This window comes from Cryptosporidium ubiquitum, assembly GCF_001865345.1.
Source record: "Cryptosporidium ubiquitum isolate 39726 chromosome Unknown contig_2, whole genome shotgun sequence".
Taxonomy (NCBI): domain Eukaryota; phylum Apicomplexa; class Conoidasida; order Eucoccidiorida; family Cryptosporidiidae; genus Cryptosporidium; species Cryptosporidium ubiquitum.
The window spans coordinates 314935-335020 of record NW_021639842.1 but is presented as its reverse complement, the minus strand read 5'-3'; the positions used below and the strand labels follow the sequence as shown (position 1 = coordinate 335020).

General features: G+C 32.0%; 7 protein-coding genes across 7 annotated transcripts; 3 read left to right on the top strand and 4 right to left on the bottom strand.

The window, feature by feature from the left end:
• Positions 1 to 62: 62 nt before the first annotated feature.
• On the bottom strand, positions 63 to 7045 carry cubi_01026 (type I fatty acid synthase; the record flags this gene model as incomplete). Its single annotated transcript, XM_029018038.1, has 2 exons — positions 63 to 93; positions 195 to 7045. 2 exons carry the CDS (start codon positions 7043 to 7045, stop codon positions 63 to 65), a joined length of 6882 nt encoding a protein of 2293 aa, XP_028872989.1.
• Positions 7046 to 7869: 824 nt separating this feature from the next.
• cubi_01025 (proteasome subunit Alpha1) lies at positions 7870 to 8690 on the bottom strand (the record flags this gene model as incomplete). The annotated part of the gene is made up of 2 exons (XM_029018037.1): positions 7870 to 8332; positions 8395 to 8690. 2 exons carry the CDS (start codon positions 8688 to 8690, stop codon positions 7870 to 7872), a joined length of 759 nt encoding a protein of 252 aa, XP_028872988.1.
• Positions 8691 to 8929: 239 nt separating this feature from the next.
• Positions 8930 to 9469, bottom strand: cubi_01024 (uncharacterized protein; the record flags this gene model as incomplete). Its single annotated transcript, XM_029018036.1, has 1 exon — positions 8930 to 9469. The coding sequence occupies one exon, from the start codon at positions 9467 to 9469 to the stop codon at positions 8930 to 8932; it is 540 nt and encodes a 179-aa protein (XP_028872987.1).
• Positions 9470 to 9776: 307 nt separating this feature from the next.
• Positions 9777 to 10520, top strand: cubi_01023 (uncharacterized protein; the record flags this gene model as incomplete). The annotated part of the gene is made up of 1 exon (XM_029018035.1): positions 9777 to 10520. One exon carries the CDS (start codon positions 9777 to 9779, stop codon positions 10518 to 10520), a length of 744 nt encoding a protein of 247 aa, XP_028872986.1.
• A 391-nt stretch (positions 10521 to 10911) lies between these two features.
• cubi_01022 (uncharacterized protein) lies at positions 10912 to 12234 on the top strand (the record flags this gene model as incomplete). Its single annotated transcript, XM_029018034.1, has 1 exon — positions 10912 to 12234. The coding sequence occupies one exon, from the start codon at positions 10912 to 10914 to the stop codon at positions 12232 to 12234; it is 1323 nt and encodes a 440-aa protein (XP_028872985.1).
• Positions 12235 to 12247: 13 nt separating this feature from the next.
• Positions 12248 to 13225, bottom strand: cubi_01021 (uncharacterized protein; the record flags this gene model as incomplete). The annotated part of the gene is made up of 1 exon (XM_029018033.1): positions 12248 to 13225. The coding sequence occupies one exon, from the start codon at positions 13223 to 13225 to the stop codon at positions 12248 to 12250; it is 978 nt and encodes a 325-aa protein (XP_028872984.1).
• Positions 13226 to 13481: 256 nt separating this feature from the next.
• On the top strand, positions 13482 to 19712 carry cubi_01020 (myosin; the record flags this gene model as incomplete). The annotated part of the gene is made up of 1 exon (XM_029018032.1): positions 13482 to 19712. The coding sequence occupies one exon, from the start codon at positions 13482 to 13484 to the stop codon at positions 19710 to 19712; it is 6231 nt and encodes a 2076-aa protein (XP_028872983.1).
• Positions 19713 to 20086: the final 374 nt, after the last annotated feature.

Here is a 20086-nt window from a genome sequence, read left to right as displayed (position 1 = left end):
CATCTCTAAAGTTTAATCCAATCGATTTCACTCTCATAACTACATCATTAGTATTCAATTCATCAATTTTCAAAGATTCTGAGGCTATTAATGCTAAGTTTGAAATTGAACCTCTACTTGGCATAAATAGTTCAATTGGCCCAATTATTGGCATATCGAATTTATTTAACCTGTTTACATATATATTTTCCGACGAAATGCTAAATTCTCTTTCAAGTTTTAATATTTTATCTTCTTTTTCCAATAAGGATGAATATTCGTAATTTAAAACCCATACTATGAATTTTTCTATAATATTTGCCACATTTGGATGGTCACTTAAATCTGGGATTTCTAGATCCACAGACTTTATTGGCTGATTAAAGTTTGTTATTAAAGAACCTATTTCAAGGTTTGCTGATTTAGCCAATCCCCATAATCCTGAATGGTTTGGAATGCAAATATTTTCATTAACATTGTAATTGGCCAGATTTTGAGAATTTGCTGTAACTATCCAGAAATTTGGGATATTTTTATTTTTGTTGTGATAAATAGGTTTGTTTTGCTTTAGTACTTTTAGGTACAATTTAAATATTTTCATCGTAGCCTCTAGGATATCAATTGATATCTTCTCAATATCTTTCCTGGCAGGCATTAAATCCTCTATTGGTGATAGTAGAACTATTGAATCGATTGATTGAATATCTATAAGTTTTTCTAATTGCTCAATATCACTATCCTTGATTGTATCTAAATTAACAAAACTTTTGTTAACATTCGATAATTGTATAGCACATTTTTCTTTTACAATACCAGATCCTGAGTGTATAATGATTATTTTTAAAACTTCACTCTGACTTAAAATATTGTTTGAGAATTTTAGTTTATCAGACTTTTCCCAATCCAACCTCCAAAGCAATTCTCTATCTGCGATTTTAGGTTTTGAAACGCTTTTATTGTTAAAATGACGTAAAGTAACCTTTTCTAATTTTCCAATACAATTACCTTCTGAGCCAAATAAAACCAAATTGAAAGAAGCAAAGTTCTGAGCTGTTTCGTTTAGGTATGCAACTGCCCAAATAATCTGATTTACGTTCATATATTTGATTTCAATTTCCTCAACACTTACTGGTACCATTGCCTCGTTATTCTTCAAGGAATCTTTATATTTCAATAGTGAACCTGCTACATGAAAAGCACCATCTAAAATAGCAGGATGGAAATAAAACCCTGATTCGAATGTTCCAAGCTTGCATGTATCTGGTAAATGAATTTTTCCTAGAGCAACTGAACATGTTTCGTTTCTATAAAGCTCTCTCACAACTCTGAACTTTTTCCCATATTTCAGACCGATTTCTTCATACTCATCGTACATAATTTTTGGATCTTCCTTTATATTTGTGTTATTTTTTATTTGTGCAAGATCTTCAGTGAGAATAAACTCCTCAAAAATTTTTGCTTTACAAGAAAAGCAATCAACCATTGAATTATCAATCTCATCGTAATCATTGTCTTCCCGATCTTCCATGCTACCGTATTGTATAGAAATATTTCCATCAGATTCGATACTACAAATTAAATTTGTATTTTGATTATTTTTCCTACCGAGTTTGCTGTATGATTTTAGTTGATTTATAGCTTCAGGATATTCTAAAGCAATTAAACTATTCCTATTTAGTGTTATCGGCCTCTCGAAAATCACATTATTTAGCTTTACAATCATGCTTTCCCCAAATAATATATTGGGGTTCTTCAAAATACTTTGATCATCTATTGAAACTGTTAAAATTGATGCTGCTGCCAAATCAATGAGTCCTGATCCTGGGATAACAATATTTTCATAAACTTTATGGTCAGAAAACAACTTAATTGATTTTTCATTAAGGCTAGAAATGATTTTCACTGAACCTTCTACAGACTTGTATTCCCCAAGTATTGAATGCTTAAACGAAGTCCAAGGGAATGATTCACGATGGTATGATAGTCCATTACTATCCATACAAGAAATGGAAGCATCTTCAATGCTATTAACTCGGTATTTAAGCACTATTTCAGATACAGTCTTGATCATATTATTAAATTTATTTGGTTCATAGCTCTGTAAGTTTGTATCTTCGAAGGCTGAATAGTAAGCAATATCTTTATCAAAATTAAAAATTTCAGAGATTCCAAAATCTGATCTAGAAATTGGCATAAGGTCTATTATTATAGATTTTCCTTTTGAAGTAACAGTATTAACTACTTTGGAGATAGATAACTGGTTATTTAATTGCCATCCCCAATACTTTGGACTTGTTAACTCTTCATATACAAAATTACCAGAAGTTCCACTTATCATCGGGATTACGGGAGTGTCTAATGTAATATTTTCCATCAAAGCAGAGATAGGTTCCACGAGGTTATTTAATTCGCCAGTTCCAAATGAATAGCTGGATCTAAGAAACTTTGCATCTATTGAGTGAGTGTTAATTCTAGGATAATATTCTTTTAATATAAAAGCTACAGTCTCAAGTTTTTCTTCATCTCCTGAGAGCAAAACTTGATTTGGACCGACAGATGAAAAAATTAAAACTTTGTTGCTATTTTGGGGGCCAATGTCTGCTAATGCCATTTCTGCATCTTCCTTAGATACATTGAATAATGCCATTCTACCTTCGGCAGTTGAAAACTCACTTAATAAAGATGCTCTCAACACACAAATTTTTAATCCATCCTCAAGATTAATTGAACCACAATAAACAGAGGCAACTAGCTCTCCATCGGAAAGCCCAATCACTGCCCCTGGATATATTCCTTTTGACTCTAAAAGTTTTGCTAGAGAATATTGAACAGCAAAAAGTGCACATTGAGCATATTCCGTCTGCTCAAGCATTTTATTTAACTTTCTTAATTCTTCCGGATCTTCAGTTTCCGGATATACTAAGGATTTGAGCGATATTTTCAAGAATGGATCAACTATTTTACAGCATTTCAAGAAGCATTCTTTATATACAATCTCTTTCTCAAAGTAATATTTACCCATGTTAACATTTTGGAATCCTTGAAAACCAAACACAAATACAACAGGACTATTTACTGCTTTTTTTGTCTCTAAGTTTTCAGTTTTAGTGAGTAAATCAATGTTTGTACTTGGTTTTTCGAAAATTGCATGTGCATTTGTACCACCAAATCCAAATGCAGAAACTCCTGCACAGGTTTTAGAGCCATCATATGTTTGCAATGGAATATTAGAAGTTGGAATAATTACAGGGAATCCTTTTAGATTTATGTGGGGGTTTATATTTTTAAAGTGAAGATTGGGAGGAACGATATCGTTTAGTAAAGAAAGAATAACTTTGAAAATGCCAGCCATGCCGGCAGCTCCTTCTAAGTGCCCAATATTGGTTTTAACTGCGCCTACAATTAAAGGTTTTCCTGAATCTCTCTTTCTTGAAAATACGCTCTTTAATGCAGAAATTTCGATTGGGTCTCCCAGTGATGTACCTGTGCCATGCGCCTCAATATACCCTATATCATTTGGTCTTATTCCTGCATATTCCAGAGCGGAGTTTATTACATTTTGTTGAGAGATACCGTTTGGAGCGGTTAAGCTTGCAGATCTACCATTGTGGTTAACCGAAGATCCTTTAATAACGGAGTAAATCTTTTCACCATTTTTCTTGGAATTTTCTATTTTCTTTAAAATCAACACGCCAACACCTTCTCCTCTTACATAACCATTTGCTGCTGCATCAAAAGACTTACATCTACAGTCTACAGAGAGCATCCTGGCTTTACAGAGCGCGACAGTAATTTGTGGAGAAAGCATTAAATTAATACCTCCCACAACTGCAGCTTCGCATTGCCCAGAAGATATTTCCTGTAAAGAAACATGAAGAGCAACTATTGATGCACTACAAGCAGAATCAACAGTTACAGAAGAGCCAGTCAAGCCTAATGTATATGAAACTCTATTTGCGATGATCGATGCAGCATGACTTGTCGCTGCGTATGTACCTATATGTGAACCTGTTTCTGATTTGCAAATATGGGCCCAATCATTACTACAACAGCCTGCAAATACAGAAATATTTCTTTTTTTTAATGTATCAATTGTGAATCCTGCATCCTTTAACGCTTCATATGACTTTTCAAGAAATATTCTTTGTTGTGGATCCATAGATTTTGCTTCAGCATGTGATATTTTGAAGAATGAAGCTCCAAAATTATCAATATTTTCAATAAATCCGCCTTCTTTAGTATACATTTTACCCTCAAAATCCAAATCAGTTGAATAAAATTCATCTATATTCCATCTACTCTTTGGAATTTCCCCTATTGCGTCCACTCCTGATTGCAGCATACTCCAAAATTCACCTGGAGTCGAAGATCCACCAGGAAATGAACATGACATTCCAGTAATCACAATGTCTGAGTAGCTGTTATTACCTGAGCGATTTAGTAAATTCTTTTTGTGAAGCTCTTTTCCAGAAATTTGTGCTGCAACAAAATCCACAATTTCTATTACAGTTGGATAGTTGAATAAAAGTGTAGAGTCAAGTTCCACACCAAATTCATCATTCATCATTTCGGATAGCCTAATTGCTCCCAAACTATCGATACCATATTCATGTAGAGGAGCATTAAGGTCCAAGTCCTTTTGCGCGATTCCCAATACTTGTGCAGCAAAATCAATGATTTTTATCTTGACTTCATCAATATTAAATTCACTTTTTTCATTATTAACTTTTTCAGCTACTGGTTGTTGCTCAGATTGAGTTTTCTCATAGAATTTTGATTTATTTTGAACTCCCGACTTTGAGATAATCATGGATGTTGGACTAATGAACTGCGATGATCTTTCAATTAAGGTGTCAGAAGTTGGAGACTGTTCGCAAACCCACTCGAATAATGGAACTAGTTTCCTTGAAAAAATTGCATCTCTAGTTTGTGATCTTCTTATTTTTCCACTGCTTGTCTTTAATATTGTTCTAGGTGAAAGAAGCCAAATATAATGTACCGGTAATCCATGGCCAACAAATACTGCCTTTGATATCGCCCTGACAATATTCTCATAAGCCGGTTTTTCAAAAAATCTTCTTACTCTTCCAAGTATGCTTGTTTCCATCCTGATTTCCACGGCAGCACCAATAGCTTCTTCACCATCAGTTTGTGTTACAGGGAAAACTGCAACAGACCCTTGTCTAACTCCACTAACACCATCAATAACTTCTTCTATATCTTGTGGATAAAAGTTTCTACCTCTGATAATTATCATATCCTTGATTCTCCCTGAAATATAAAGCATATTGTTTAATACAAAACCACTATCACCAGTTCTCATGTAAGTGCTCTTTGATGTTTTCCCGTCAAGCATAGTGAATTTAGCATTGAACACTTTTTCTGTTTCTACTTTATTATTATAATAACCAAGTGTTACAGAATCACTTGAAATCCAAATCTCACCAACATTTCCAGGATTCATTTCTTTTAAACTTTCTGGATTAACAATTCTCAAATCAATCCCTTTGTAAACCATACCACTTGAAACAAATGACGTTGTATCCATCGAGTTTTTCTCTCTGGTCTCTTTTATTTCAACGATATTCTTCTCTCTTAATTTTTTGGTATTAACGGTAATATGTTTTACTTCTTGCTGGAAGCTATTACTACCTGAAACAATTAAGGTATGCTCCGCAAGACCATATGCTGGTTTTATGACATTACTTTTAATTCCCACAGATTTAAAAGTTTCAGTAAATCTTTCAATAGTCGCCTTTCTAATCGGTTCAGCTCCAGACAAAATAGCAAAAACATGTTTCAAATTAAGTTGATTTAAAATATCTTTTGGAGTCTTTCTGACAACAACTTCAAAAGCAAAATTAGGAGCTCCACTTACGCCACATTTATATTTATCCATACATTGCATCCAAAGGTAGGGCTTTTTTATGAAGTCAATTGGAGACATTTGGAAGATGTTACATCCAAAAAACAGTGGGGTACAAATAAAACCAATTAGCCCCATATCATGATAAACAGGAAGCCAACTAAAAACTGAAGCAGAACTCATAGTTTTCTTATATAAGGCTTTGTTAATGGTACTCATATATAAATATGATTTATCATATTTAATGTCATTTAATGACATTAATCCTTTTACTTCTCCAAATTCGTTAATAATGAAAGATAATTCATTTTCTGAAAGATCAGTTTTTTTCAAAACTGTAACCCCAGCAGGAATGCTTTCAAGTTCGTTTTGATAGTATTCTTCCAAAACAAAAGGGAAGGAGTAGCTACTTATACAAATGTGAATATTATAAAGAAGATTTCCGTGTGTAACCACTACACCTTTTGGCTGAGAAGTTGAACCTGAAGTAAATTGGAGAAATGCCACGGTATTAATATCAGTACCTACACCCACAAAATCAGAATAATCGGAATCATTTTGAATAATATCTTCAATCACCTTCTGTACTTCCGTCCTATATTGTTCCTTTCCTATTTTCAAGTTATCAGTTGCTTCGAATCTTATTGATTTAAATCTTTTATCTGTTGACATTGTTTTAGCTATCTCTATACTTTTCATATAGGATGTGCAAGTAAGAGAGATATCGGTCTCCGAAACTTGTTTAATATCACAAAACCTTTGTATTTCGTTCTGTCCTCTCATGGGATCAGGAGGATAAACAGGAATGGCAATAATTCCGCTAACTAAACATGTGATAAATGCAATAACAAAATCATAGCCTGGTGTATAACACAAAATGACTTTGTCTCCTGCTTTGATCCCTAGTTTTTTGTTCAGATACCAGCTTAATTCCACTACTTTTTCAAATAGTTCTCTAAAAGTAAACTTTTTTTTTACATCTCCATTTGAACCTAACCAAGAATAGCAATCCCTAAATCCATTTGTTCTAGCATTTTCTTTGAGCGAATAAAAAAATGGGTTTTTGCCATAAAGAGAAAATAAATCTTCCGAACTAACTTGATCTTGAAAATTGGATGAATTATTATCCAGATTCATCTTATTAAGTGATTTACTCAATGTATTATTTATACATGGCCCTTCCTCCTCTGTGATGAGCATTCTATTGCCAAAAAACAGAATCTAATGTTTAGTGAGAATTTTATATAAAGTAATAATTATCTTAAAATTTTAGTAAATAATCTTAAGATAACTTGTTTTTAAAATTAGTGCACAATTATCGATAATTGAATTCAATTTCAAATAGCCAAGAATGTATTCTTAAATATTAGTTAAAACCCGTTAACTTTTATAAGCTTACTTATCTTGAATTAACAATAAATATGAATAAATTCTGTATCCTTCTAGTTATTTTTAACAAAATATGGCAATTCTATTAAACTTGAAATAAAACTATCTCGGAACCCTTTAATGCAAACAAAATTTCCCAGTATTTTTGTGAACACCTCAGGATTCAATTTTAAGTACTTTTCTAGCTAGATTACAGTTAGATTGATCGTATTATGAAAGGTAATACTCCTTTCTGAAAAAAAATAGCTTAAATGCAAAAATGCACCTTTATTACAATTCAGACACGTCCATCAATATCCTCTGTGAGCACTGCATTTGTAGACACAAAAATGCGTATATCTCCTCACTTAAGATTATAAAAGGTTCCAAAATAGCCGCTAGCATTTCCAGGAATCAATAACGAGAAAATGTAGGAGCGGTAGAAATGCACCCCACACAATTTTTCGAGGATTGGGCACCAACTAAAATCAAAAAAACTAAAAAAAGTATAAATTTAATATCTTAAGAGGAGTATTGAAAATACAGGGATTAAAGTTTATTTATTGCAGAAATTTAGAAGTGATGTGCCGAACTAGAGCACTTCATTCCTGTAAATTCAAGATTTTCTTCTCTGAATTAGGCTGGAAACATGATCCCTAATCCCTTTCAGCGATACTATTTAGGTAATTATCAATTTCCTCAATATTTAATAGTCTAAATTCAGGCATGTCTTTTGTTACAACTCCTACTTCTATGTCTTCAGCTTTGAAATCCACTCCAAGTAGTGTTTTCAGGCAGTCAATACTTGCGGAAATGACCTCTTTGCAGTTGTTTAAAGGCTCGTTCTTAATAATCTTCTCCAATGCATTATTTCCCTCTCTCTCTTTTGTACCAACTGCACATGCTCTGTATGATGCAAAGTACCCAGCTGGGTCTATCTTGTATAGTGAAGGCCCATCTTCATCATCTATTGAAATAAGCATCCCAGAAGCACCCAATAACCTCATAGATGCATGTTGAGTATATAGTTGATTTACATCTGCAATTTTGTGTGACAAAAATGAAACAGGAATCTCAGTCCCTTTTTCGAAGGAAAATTTCCCAGCAATTTCTCTACATCTAATCAAAATTTGAGTTATAATTAAAAAATTCATCATCTTCAAGTCAAAATTTCAACTTACTTTGAAATAAGTGATCTACAATCGGGAGCCAGCCCAAGCATTACTGCCCCAATATGCTTTCTTACTTTGTACAAAGATGTAACATAAGAAGGGTCTAGAAGCTTATCTTGCTGGCCTTGTTGATTTGGGACCTTTTTTTCGCATACAATGCATACAGTATCTTTACCCTTTATAGCAACGGCTGTTAAGTTTGAGTTCTTTACGGCTCTGAAGGTATATTCTATTTGATAAAGTTTACCTTCAGGTGAAAAGATCGTAATATGCCTATCATGCAAAGATTGAGATGATCTAGACATTTTATCTGCTCAAAAAGTTGATGAAGTATACTAATAAATTAAATCAAACCCAAGTCCTCAATATGGACAAAATTCCTAACCCCTCTAAACAAAAGCATCCATACACCCCTCAAATTCTCTCTTAGCGCTTATTTTATAATAAAGTGTGGTATAGTTTTAATGAAAAAGAAATGAACTAACTAAATGAGAAAGGAACAGATAAGAAGTAAAATTTTTGATCTAATTATTATAAATATTGTCTAGTCACTAATTTCTATAATCTCCATTACATCATTTTGATCCAAATTTGGACTGGGAACCCGCCAGTTTAAACTTGCATCTGGTAATGCTAAATTATTAATTTCTGGTGAAATATCGTTCTCCTTGACGAAGCAACCTCCACATGTTCTTTCGTGGAGACTCCACCAAGAATCGGCTGGACTGGGCTTTCTATTTATAGAACGTCGGATATAACCATAGTAAGGTGGACGGTTTCTACAAATACCATTACAACGCCAAACGTGTTTTCTATAGTAGTTTAGTTCATCGTGGAAATTGTGATATATTGTAATGTTTAGACCGGACAGCCTATTAATTCTGTTCATATGAAAGCGAAACTCTTTTCCATGAGAGTTTCTATCTCTATTGTTTGATGTCACGAACAAATATGCATGGATAAGTTCGTGCAAAATTGTTTCTCTTAGTTCTTTGAGAGATCTATACTTCATTAGTGGCTCCGAAAGGCTGACAACACATCTTCCTCCCGTTTCATATGTACATTTACCTGCACACAATGTCATTCTACTGCTCCATTTAATTATTACGGAGCCGAGGGAGCCGTAGAAATATAGGTCATTGTATTCTAGAAGGAGTTCGTGAATATCGGGGAAGCCACTAATTAAGTCTTCATTAGGTGAGTTTATTTGGCTTGCTATTTTTATGCAATAGTTCAATTTTTAATTAAGTAAAAGCTAGCGCCAAAAAAAATTGTTAGGCGGCAATAAGTTTCTTGTAAATAATTTATTTTAAAAATAGAAAGCCTTCAAATTTTATCTGTATTGATCAGTTACAAACCATTATTGAGTGTGCGGAGGGATAGTAATTCAGATGCGTAGATTCAAACCTAAAAGTCTCTATTTAATTACTTATGGTATTATTTCAACCTTACTATGGGCTACGACATTATATTTTACAATTAATGAAATACTTGGTATAAAAGGTGTTTCTGACCAATTGGGTAAGCATATGATAGCACTCAGAATCTCACAAAGCTTGGCAGTATTTGATATAATAAATTCTTCATTTGGAATCGTGAGATCACAATTTCTGCCCACAATTATTCAAGTATCTTCAAGATTGCACATTGTATGGATCGTATTCTACTTGTCTCCCGGAAACTCTCGCCAAATTTCGACAATGTTCTCAAATATTATGATAGTCACCTGGTCTTTATCTGAATTAATCAGGTACCCATACTATGTTGTTTTACAATTTTCATTTATCTTTCCATCAATTAGAATGCCTTTGTTCCTCAAATGGCTTAGATATAGCGCATTTGCTGTTTTGTACCCAATTGGTATTTTGAGTGAAGTAATCATTTGTTCGAATTTCATCTCGGATATTTATAATAACTCTAGTTCAAACGATCCAGTATATCAAAGATTGTTGCATTTCCCCTCAAAAATGCCTAATGCTCTGAATTTTGAAGTAAATCTCGCATGCTTATATATTGTTATATTGTGTATATATATCCCTGGTTCTATATTTATGTACTCATATATGATCAAGCAAAGGAAGAAATCATTAATTAATTTATGGAAATTGGAGAGTGATAATACGAAGGTGGAATAAAATCACGATTCTAATGATTGTTAATAACAAACATCTATTTGCACTGAATTAATAGGAAACTTTAAATTCTGTAAAATACTACTCTAGAGTGTTATCATTTGAAATTCAAATACTTAAAAGTCATTTTTAGCTTCTAATAAATTTTTTCTTTTGACACTGAGTCCATTTTTTAAGAAACAGGAATTCAGTTACTTTTTTCATTATAAAATATTGATAATAACAAATGTTTTTGAAAACCACACCAAATTTAAAAATGAATTAAATCGTTTTTTTCATGTAAATTTGTGAAATGTGGTACAAACAGATCAATATCAACTGTTTCTAAATTATTCTGAGAATATGATTAAATATTTAAATATATTTTTTTAGAACTAATGTAGAATTTTTTGAAATGCATAAACAAACTGAGGATTTATTTTTCCCAGCGTCGATAAATGTCGATTTAACTATTTCAAGATGTAAAAAAAAGTTGGCTGGTTTGAGGAATTATATAAAATCTACCTCTTATCCAAGAAATCAGATTAATACAAGATTCTTGAGAGAGCCAAATGATTACAATATTAAAAATAATAAGCACCAGGTATATTTAGCCCAAAATGAGAAATACAGAGATATGTTTAGTCATTTGAACGAAAGAAAATTACATCACAAGCTTAATACCCAAAATGTCAAAAACTACAACCCTGAAACAAATGTTTGCTCAGAAATAGACTCTGAAAGCTCATTGAGTTATAATAATTCATTCGTTAACAAGTTAATTGAAAGGTACTACTCAACTTCTAAGTCAAGATTACCTGATTTAAACAACCAATTTGAAGCAAATAATTTATTTCAGAGTTCAAATAACTTGTTTACTCCGAAATTGAGAAAAAATGATGAAAGAAAAGAGGATACTCTGATTTATCAAGATTTTGAAAATAAATCAATAAAGTTAAATAGCGTTAATACTGATATTGGCTCATATTGTGATCCTAAGTTTGGCAAGGACTGCAAAAGCAGTAATAAAAAAAAAAATATAGAAACACAAAAATCGCCCAATGTAACTTTGTTAAAACAGTGTGACTTAGAAACTAGAGAAATAGTTGATAACCTTGACAAAAAAATTAAAAATTTGGAAAGAAAGATAAAAACAAACAAAAAGAATGATTTTCAAAAACAAAATACATCTGAGTATTTAGAGAGGTCTAATTGCATGGAATCCAAATTATTATCAATATCTGTTATACCTCCATACGGAATTTCATGCTTTGAAAGTTCGTTTTTACCATACTATTGCACATTGCAGGAGATACAGATATTAAAGGATTTAATTTCGATCAAGGGCGAAATTTTTAATCCATCAAAAACAAAGATTGAAGTAATAAGTATTGGGAAAATGTTTTGCTGCCACGCAAGGACTAGATTTATAGATAGTATCAAACATTTATACCAAGGTTCGCTTAATGTCCTTAAATTAAAGTTACTCATTTACATAGAAGAGCCTGAAATACTCTTAGTTAATACTTTTGGGCCACAGCCTATTGAAAACAAAGGAGACATATATTTTTATGAACTTGAAGCAATATATGAAATGAAAAAAATTTCCAGGTTCATGATTTGCTTGTTAATTACTGAGAAACCAGTAGAATGTTTTACGAAAAGGCGATACACAATAAGTAACGCCAAACAAGTACTTCCGATATATATAATTGATGTTAATTCAACGTCTAAATAAATACATATTATAGTCATAATTTGCCTTTTGTTTTTCGGTCCTTTAGTAGTTCATAGTACTCTTTCATTGTTTCATCAAGTACACTGTGATTAAATCCGGAAAACATGGGGATTCCCAGTGCGTCTGCTTTAACTGGGTCTAGTTTCCTTAATACTATTTGGTAAGGCTTGAATGAAAGTATTTCGCCACGCAGCTTTCTAAAAATGTTGGAAAAATCCAGATAATTTGCATTTTTCATTTTTGAATACTTTAAGAACAACTCATGATTATTTATAAGGTCAATCAAGTAACGTCTGGCTTGCTGCATATATTCATTACACGACTCTAATAGATTGAAGTTGATTTTTTTGCATAGTTTTTCCAATTTCTCTATCATAGTTATAAATCCATTTGACATTTCGGCAAAAGATTGGGGCCATAAAAACTTGGTTACTTCAATCGAAAACTTTTTCATAACTGGATCTAGAACCTCATTTGGAATAAATGGAATTAGATAATTATATGCATTTAATCTAGAAGCTGAGTGTGATACAATTGATATAATTGGGCTCTTTGCTATTTCAATTCTGTAATTTTTACACAAAGGCTTGAACTGCTCTTCATAAATTTTGAGCTCATCCTTCGAGCCTTTAACTGTTAAAAAACTTTTGTAAATTGAATTAATTACCTCCCCCTTTTTTGCAAGTCTAGCTACTTCTTTACTATAATAAAGCATCAGTCCTTCCTCACTCTTTTCAATGTGGTCAATGAGATTAATGAAGGTGGTAGCAATGATACTCATCAACATATTATAAAATGGAAAGTCACGATCTCTCCAACGAAGCTCCTCATTTAGAAAATAAAAAATTCCTGGTTTTTGGAGATAACCATTTAAAGTAACTCCTCCATTGGGAGATCTTGTATCATATAATTCATGTGATTGGCAAGCATGAACAAAATATATAAAGGTTAATATAGTGGTATATAGCCAATAGCTTAACCTAATACTCATTATCCATTATTCTGAAAAAAAAACGTGTTCTTTAATTTTCCCTTGGATTTTGCTAAATATATTTTGTTCCTCAATTTATCATTTTGGCGGGCATTTTGTCTTAAAGTGACCTGCATGTAAGTGGACAACATTTGCATAATGTAATGCAAATAGCTCAAACAATAAATTGATATGAAAAAAAAAAATTTAGGAAGTAAAAGCAACATTATTACGAGAGATCTATTTCTTTTAAGTATTTCTGTCCGTATTTTTAGAAATGTACTCTCAAGAAAGTAATGAATTAGAGATCGAAAAAAATAAATTAATAAATGCTCGAACAAACAAAAAATTCAAAGAAAAGAATAGTCCAGTGGATGAAAAAGACTCAATTATTCCATTTGGAGTTCCTGTTTGGGTATACAATAAAGATGATGGGTCCGAGGACGTGAAAAGAGGCTTTTTAAGAGATCCTAATTTAGGTGAAAATGTTATGGTTGAGTTCTCCTCAATCACGACGAAAAACATATTGGCAATAAAAAGTTATCCAAAGCATAAGATAGGATTGATAATAGACAATCCAATTAAAAGCCCAGATTTGTCTTTGCTGGATGTCTGTACTCCTCATGGGATTTCACATATGCTTGGCGAAAGATGTGCGGCTGGGCATTACTACACTTTCAGTGGGAATTTATTGTTGTTTGTTCTGCCAAGAGTAGAAAAAATTCCAAGACTAATGGAAGCATATAGCAGTTTGGAAATCCAAAGGTTTTGGACTGAGATGAAAACTAAATTTGAACCTCATATATTCTCTTTAGCAAGACGTGCACTAGTTAGTTGGGCAGAGAATCACCAAGACCAGACAATAGTTATTATGGGAACACCGAATACCGGAAAATGTTTTAATGTCCACATGCTTATTCGGTTTTTAACCAAAAATCTCAGTTTATACAAATACATAAAGAGTTCTTATGCCATTTCCGAAAAAATTGCTTCTATTGTTCATATTACAAGAAGTTTTATTCAAACTCCAGGGGAGGGAAACTGTGGTGATAATAAATTTTATCATTATGGTCAAAGCTACTGCGGCCAAGTTTGGAGAATTTTTGTTGATAGAGACGGTTGTTTAATGGGATCACACCTACACTTGTGGTCCTTTAATACATCCCCAGTATCATATTGGTCAAGAAATGGCCCATTTTTTTCAATTTTTTATCAGTTGGCACATGGATTAATATTGGACAGTAGTAATCCCTTGATAAAATCGTTAGAATTATCTAACCACGAAATTATGATCTATTTAACTCAAGTTTCTCCGGAAATGAATACAAATTACATTGACCAACTTCGTGGGTTTAAGATGACGGTTGGATCTTTAGATTCATTGGGATTGGATGATGTACAAAAGATTGATTTTTTTAAAGTATTATTTGCCATAGTAGCTATTGATTCGTACATATCATTATTATGTAATCCAGGAACTAAAGATAATAACAACTCTAAAATAATTTTTTTCCCTATGTTAGCAAGGTTATTGGGGATTGAGATTGAAGATTTAAACGCAAAAGTTACATCTTGTTATGAGTTTGTTCAATTGCAAGTTACTCTATACTGCAGATTATTGGATTGGTTTGTTTTTATATCCAATGAAAATCTTCGCCCTACTACTACCGATTTATTAGAAATGGAGGTATTTACTATTATACATGGACCTGGATTTGTAAAAGAAGGTTTTTCGTTTTCGAATGCAATGCAAAATTATTGCGAGGAAAAATTAAAAAAGAATTATATTTACGAATTATTTGATTCAGAAAAAAAGACACTTGAATCTGAAGGTCTTAATATGATTAAGTTAAATTATGATGACATTGACTCCATTGCTAATATGTTTGAAGAACCAGGAAAAGGGTTGATGAGCTTACTAAAAATTACTTCGAAAAGACAAAGAAGAGTCGAGGAATTTATTTCGGAAATACAAAAGGATCCAATGGAATCTTTATCAATACTTCATAAACCTACTCCATGTGATGAATTTGGAAGAATTGATTTGGAGCCATCAAAGTCTATTTATTCTAAATTTGTAAATTCATTTGCAAAAAATGAATTAATTAGAACAAATGATGAATATACAATTAAGGGAGAATCCAAATTTCAAAAAGAACCATATAATGAGCTTCTAGAAAGAAAAAAACAAATTTGCAAAGAATATCACGACAACAATTCCGAAAAAATAAAGAAATACAGAAAAATGAGATCAAAGCGTGTAAACAGAACAGACTCTTTGGGCAAAGATTTATTCGCAAGTATAGTTCATGATTTTCAACTATATGACGATAATAATATTTTACATTCAAGTGTTTTAGTAGAGGATGAGCAACCTGGTGAATTACCTGACTATTTACCTCCTGAAGTAACTATTAATCATTCTTTTGGAAAATGTAACTATAGTATAATGGCTATGGCAGAAGAAGATAACCTAAATCAAGTTCCGGAGAAAGTTGATGAATTATTTAAAAAGTCTAGTAATAAGATAATTTGCGCATGTTGGACAACTATTTTAGAAACAGATGAAAGGTATACACAAGAAAAGAATGTACATAAAAGTTCTGCCCAAAAAAAAAAGGCTAGGATAACAATTGATGAGGACCCTGAAATAATAAAATTCGAAACTTTTTGGAAAAAAACTGAAGACTTTATGGATCTAACTTGGATAAGATTAAGTGCAATTCCAGGATCACCATCAATGTCTCAAATTGCAGTAAAAGCTTGTAAAATGCTGGATTCAATATTAAGAAGAGGGAAGTTATTTTTCGCAATTTGTGCAAGTAGTTATCAACTGGATAAAAAAACTGAAGAGGAAGTGTCTGAAACTCAAATAACGAACGATCTGGAAATGTACAATATTTCATCTCAAGTCTTATTGCAGCAGTATGGGTTCACAGTAAAAATACCATTAAGAATTTTCTTGCTTAAATTTAGTGAAATATATATTCCAAGAATACACAAAAAAGGTGTTTTAGAAAAGTTAAAATCCCAAAAAAATTTAAGGGATTCAATAAGAACACTTTTACATGGGTTAGAGGTGCCTGAAGTTGAATATTTAATCGGAACCCAACATTTATTCCTTAGAAATAAAATGGTATTGGTTCTTGAGAGAAGGAGAGAAGAATATTTGAAAAAAGCATTGCCAGCTTCTATTATTCTTCAAAACGCATGGAGAACCTTAAAACCAAGGCTATTCATTTCTAAATTAAGATTAATGAGTGTAAGAATACAATCATTAATTAGGATGAGGTTTGTCTGTATTTTATGGAGAAAAATACTTCCTTATCGACAATTTATTTGCGGACTAGCATTACTAATACATCTAGCAATTCCATGGGTCAAAACATCTACTATCTTTGATAAGCTCGAAGAATTAGCACAACAGCGAGAGGATGAGAGGAAATTCTTCAGAAATTCTGCAGCGACATCAATTCAGGCTTGGTGGAGAGGCGAAATGGTTCGTCGAAGACTTACTCTATATCGTTACAATGAATTCAGGGAGTTTTCAATTCAAGTGATACAATCAGCATGGAGAACACTAAAGGCACAAGCTATATTAGTAGAAAAATTAGCATTTACAAAGACCCCTAATTTCAAAGCAGTTAAGATTCAGGCAGTGTTTCGTGGATGGTTAGTAAGAAAGAAATTTTGTAAATTATTTATGCTGAAAAGATGTATTTTAACATTAAAGAGAAAGTCATTAATTAGGCTCGGAATTGCAAAGCATATTGAGTATAGAGGAACTTTAAGAAGAAGCCACGTATTTAGGGAACAAATCAGAGCACATAGAGAGGTTGTAAACAAAGCTATCGTAATTCAAAGAGTTTTCCGTATGGCTTTTTGCAGAAGACAATATATGAAATTACGTTTTTCTGCTCAAGTAATACAATGTAGAGCATTTACATGTTTGGAGGTATATAGATATTATAAGGCAATAAAGTCTATAACATTATTACAACAGTGGTGGCGAGTTACACTTACACTTAGAAAACATATTGAATCAGGGGATACATTAATCAAAACATTGAGTAAATTTAAGATACAAAAGAAAATTCCAAAAGATCCTGTTAAAAAATCAATTGAAATGAATAATTTGATCTCAAGAGAATTAAAACAGTTTAATATGATGAGGTATCCATTATTAAGTATGCAAGGATTATTCCAACCACTTGCAAAAATTGTTGAAAGTAATACCGTATTTTTAAACCCAGTAGAATTAAATATTGTTAAAGACATTGGCGATTATTATCCAAGCACATGGGGAAGAGGTTTTGTGACTTTATGTAGAAGATTGTGTGGTGCAATATTTGAAACTGCTCCAACAAAACAGTTTCCACCATTAAAAATTCTACAATTTTCAGTAGGTCAAAGGCATACCTTAGTATTAATAGCAGAACGTATTTTAGCTGGCCAAGAAGAAGACAGCATTGAACTTGATTCGTTCGATGAAGATTTATCTGATAATAATTTTTCAAAAAGCGGAAATAGTGGTGCACTGCTAGGACAAACTTCTGGAAAGTTATTAAACTTTGAATATAGAAATCATGTATATTCCTGGGGTGTAAATGATCAAGGACAATTAGGAGTTCCTGTAATGGATTTGGTATCATCAAATATTAGAGAACCTGTGAGATTTCTAGATTCAGAATATAGGTATACAAATAATGAAAAAACAGGAAAAACAGTTCGTTATTTAATAAGACAGATAGACTATACGAGAAGAATTAGATGGGTAGGATGTGGCTCAGATCATTCAATGGCAATTACAGCAGATGGAAAATTATTTACATGGGGTGAGAATATATTTGGTCAATGTGGGCATGGCCATAACTATTCTTATATTCCAAATCCAAAGATAATTGAACCACTTAAAGAAGAACAAGTATATATGGCTTCGGCTGGTGCAAGACACTGTGGTGTAGTTACACAAAATGGAGCAGTTTTTATGTGGGGCGCAGGTACCCATGTATGTTTGGAAGATAATCGATTCAGAACTTTATATGGTCATTTAGCAGAGTATGATACTGTAAGTAATACTGCAAATTTCTATGAACCTTTTAGAGTAGAATTACCCAACTTAGATAGTTCCTTAAATACAAATAATACTGAAAATAACAAAAATGTAAAGACTGAAGCAAATGGATACAGCAAAAATAAAAATGGAGGAGTAAGGCAAATTTTGTGTGGAAATGGATTTAATATTATATGTACTCATAATTTATTTATTTGGGGAAGGAATGATAAGGGTCAATTGGGAATGAATAAAAAAGGGCATTTATTAACTCCAACATTACTTCCATTACCAACAACTGATTTATTAAAGTTAGAATACTCTGAAGAATTGAAAAAAGAGGTGAGAAGAAGGAGTTTATTAACGTTGATTTCAGGTAATAAAATAATTATTTCATCGATTAGTGCTGGGCCAGATTTTGTATGTGCTACAATTGAAGACGGGTTTAATGTCATGTATCTATGGGGAAACTTTACAGTACATGAACAAAGTGGAGGTGGTAATTCACCGCATTCAATGATGAAAAGTTTTGGTGTCAGTAAAATTAACTTAAAATCACAAGTATCATCTACTATTTCAAACAAGGCGATTCAATGCCCAACAATTGTTAGACACAGTTTGTGGGAGAACAAAATATTAACACAGGTGGCTTGTACTGTTAACTCAATTGCAGTAATAACAGATGATAGTGAATTATATGGTTTCGAATTAGTTTCATTAAAAAGAACAGAAGCTGGAAAATCTGAAAAAATATCGTTTAGTGTAGATGAATTAACTACTGGGCATAAGTTAGATAATTGGGGTGGATTAATTTCTGCAAAGAAAAAACAGAAGAATGTTATGGATAAGAAAAAAACCCTATTACCAGAATTTTGCAAGGACTTGGATGTATTGTGTATTCCAGATAAATACAAGAGTAATTTAAACGATTTATTTTATTTTGAACCGAGTCTGTATCAATATAAATGCGTACCAAATACGAAAAAGGCAGGATTATTAACAGAAGAGGTAATATCGAGTATTAGTTCTACAATGAGTATATTGTGGGTAAAACATCGCAGAAAAACATATATTTCTCAATACAAAGCAAAATCAGAAACAAACAACTCAAATATTGATACCGATAATTTGGATGAAAATGAAAAATTTGAATTAGATAGGGAAAATGTATCACCCGACTCACAAATGAAGATGGATGAAGGGAATATACTACAAAAGGTTAAAGAAAGAAGAAATATCGTAATGAATAGAAACATGATTTTGCATCGTATACAGCCAAAAAGTTATATACCTTCATATTTATTTCATGACCCTCATCGTGTACTGGGAAGTGGCTGTGGGAATGATAGTGTTTTCGTCGAATTATTAAGGAGAATAAAAAACAAGAATAAAAAGTCTTTAGATGATAACAATGAAAATGTTTTAGAGTTAGACGAAGCTGAAAATTCTAAGTAATGCAGGCAAAATTAATATTTAGTTCGATAAACTAATAGTTTTAATCAATATATCAGTCATTTATAAATTGTTTATTTCTTTGAGACGAATAATATTAATAATAAAGCTTTTATATGCACATTCAGATGAAGATTCCTGGCAAAAAAGGTCAAGATTTGATTGAGAAGAAGTTTATTAAAGAGTTTATAAAGTTTAACATCTACTGGATACTCTGGAATTAATTAAATATGCCAGTTTTTTAAAAAAATTTACTTAGAATTTTTTAACAAAAAAAAATGCATAAATTTAGTGTGCAAATTTCAACAAAAAAAGAACTGCAAGAGAGGAAAGCTTAGATTTTTCTTACCAGAAATGAATAATATCAATATATTATT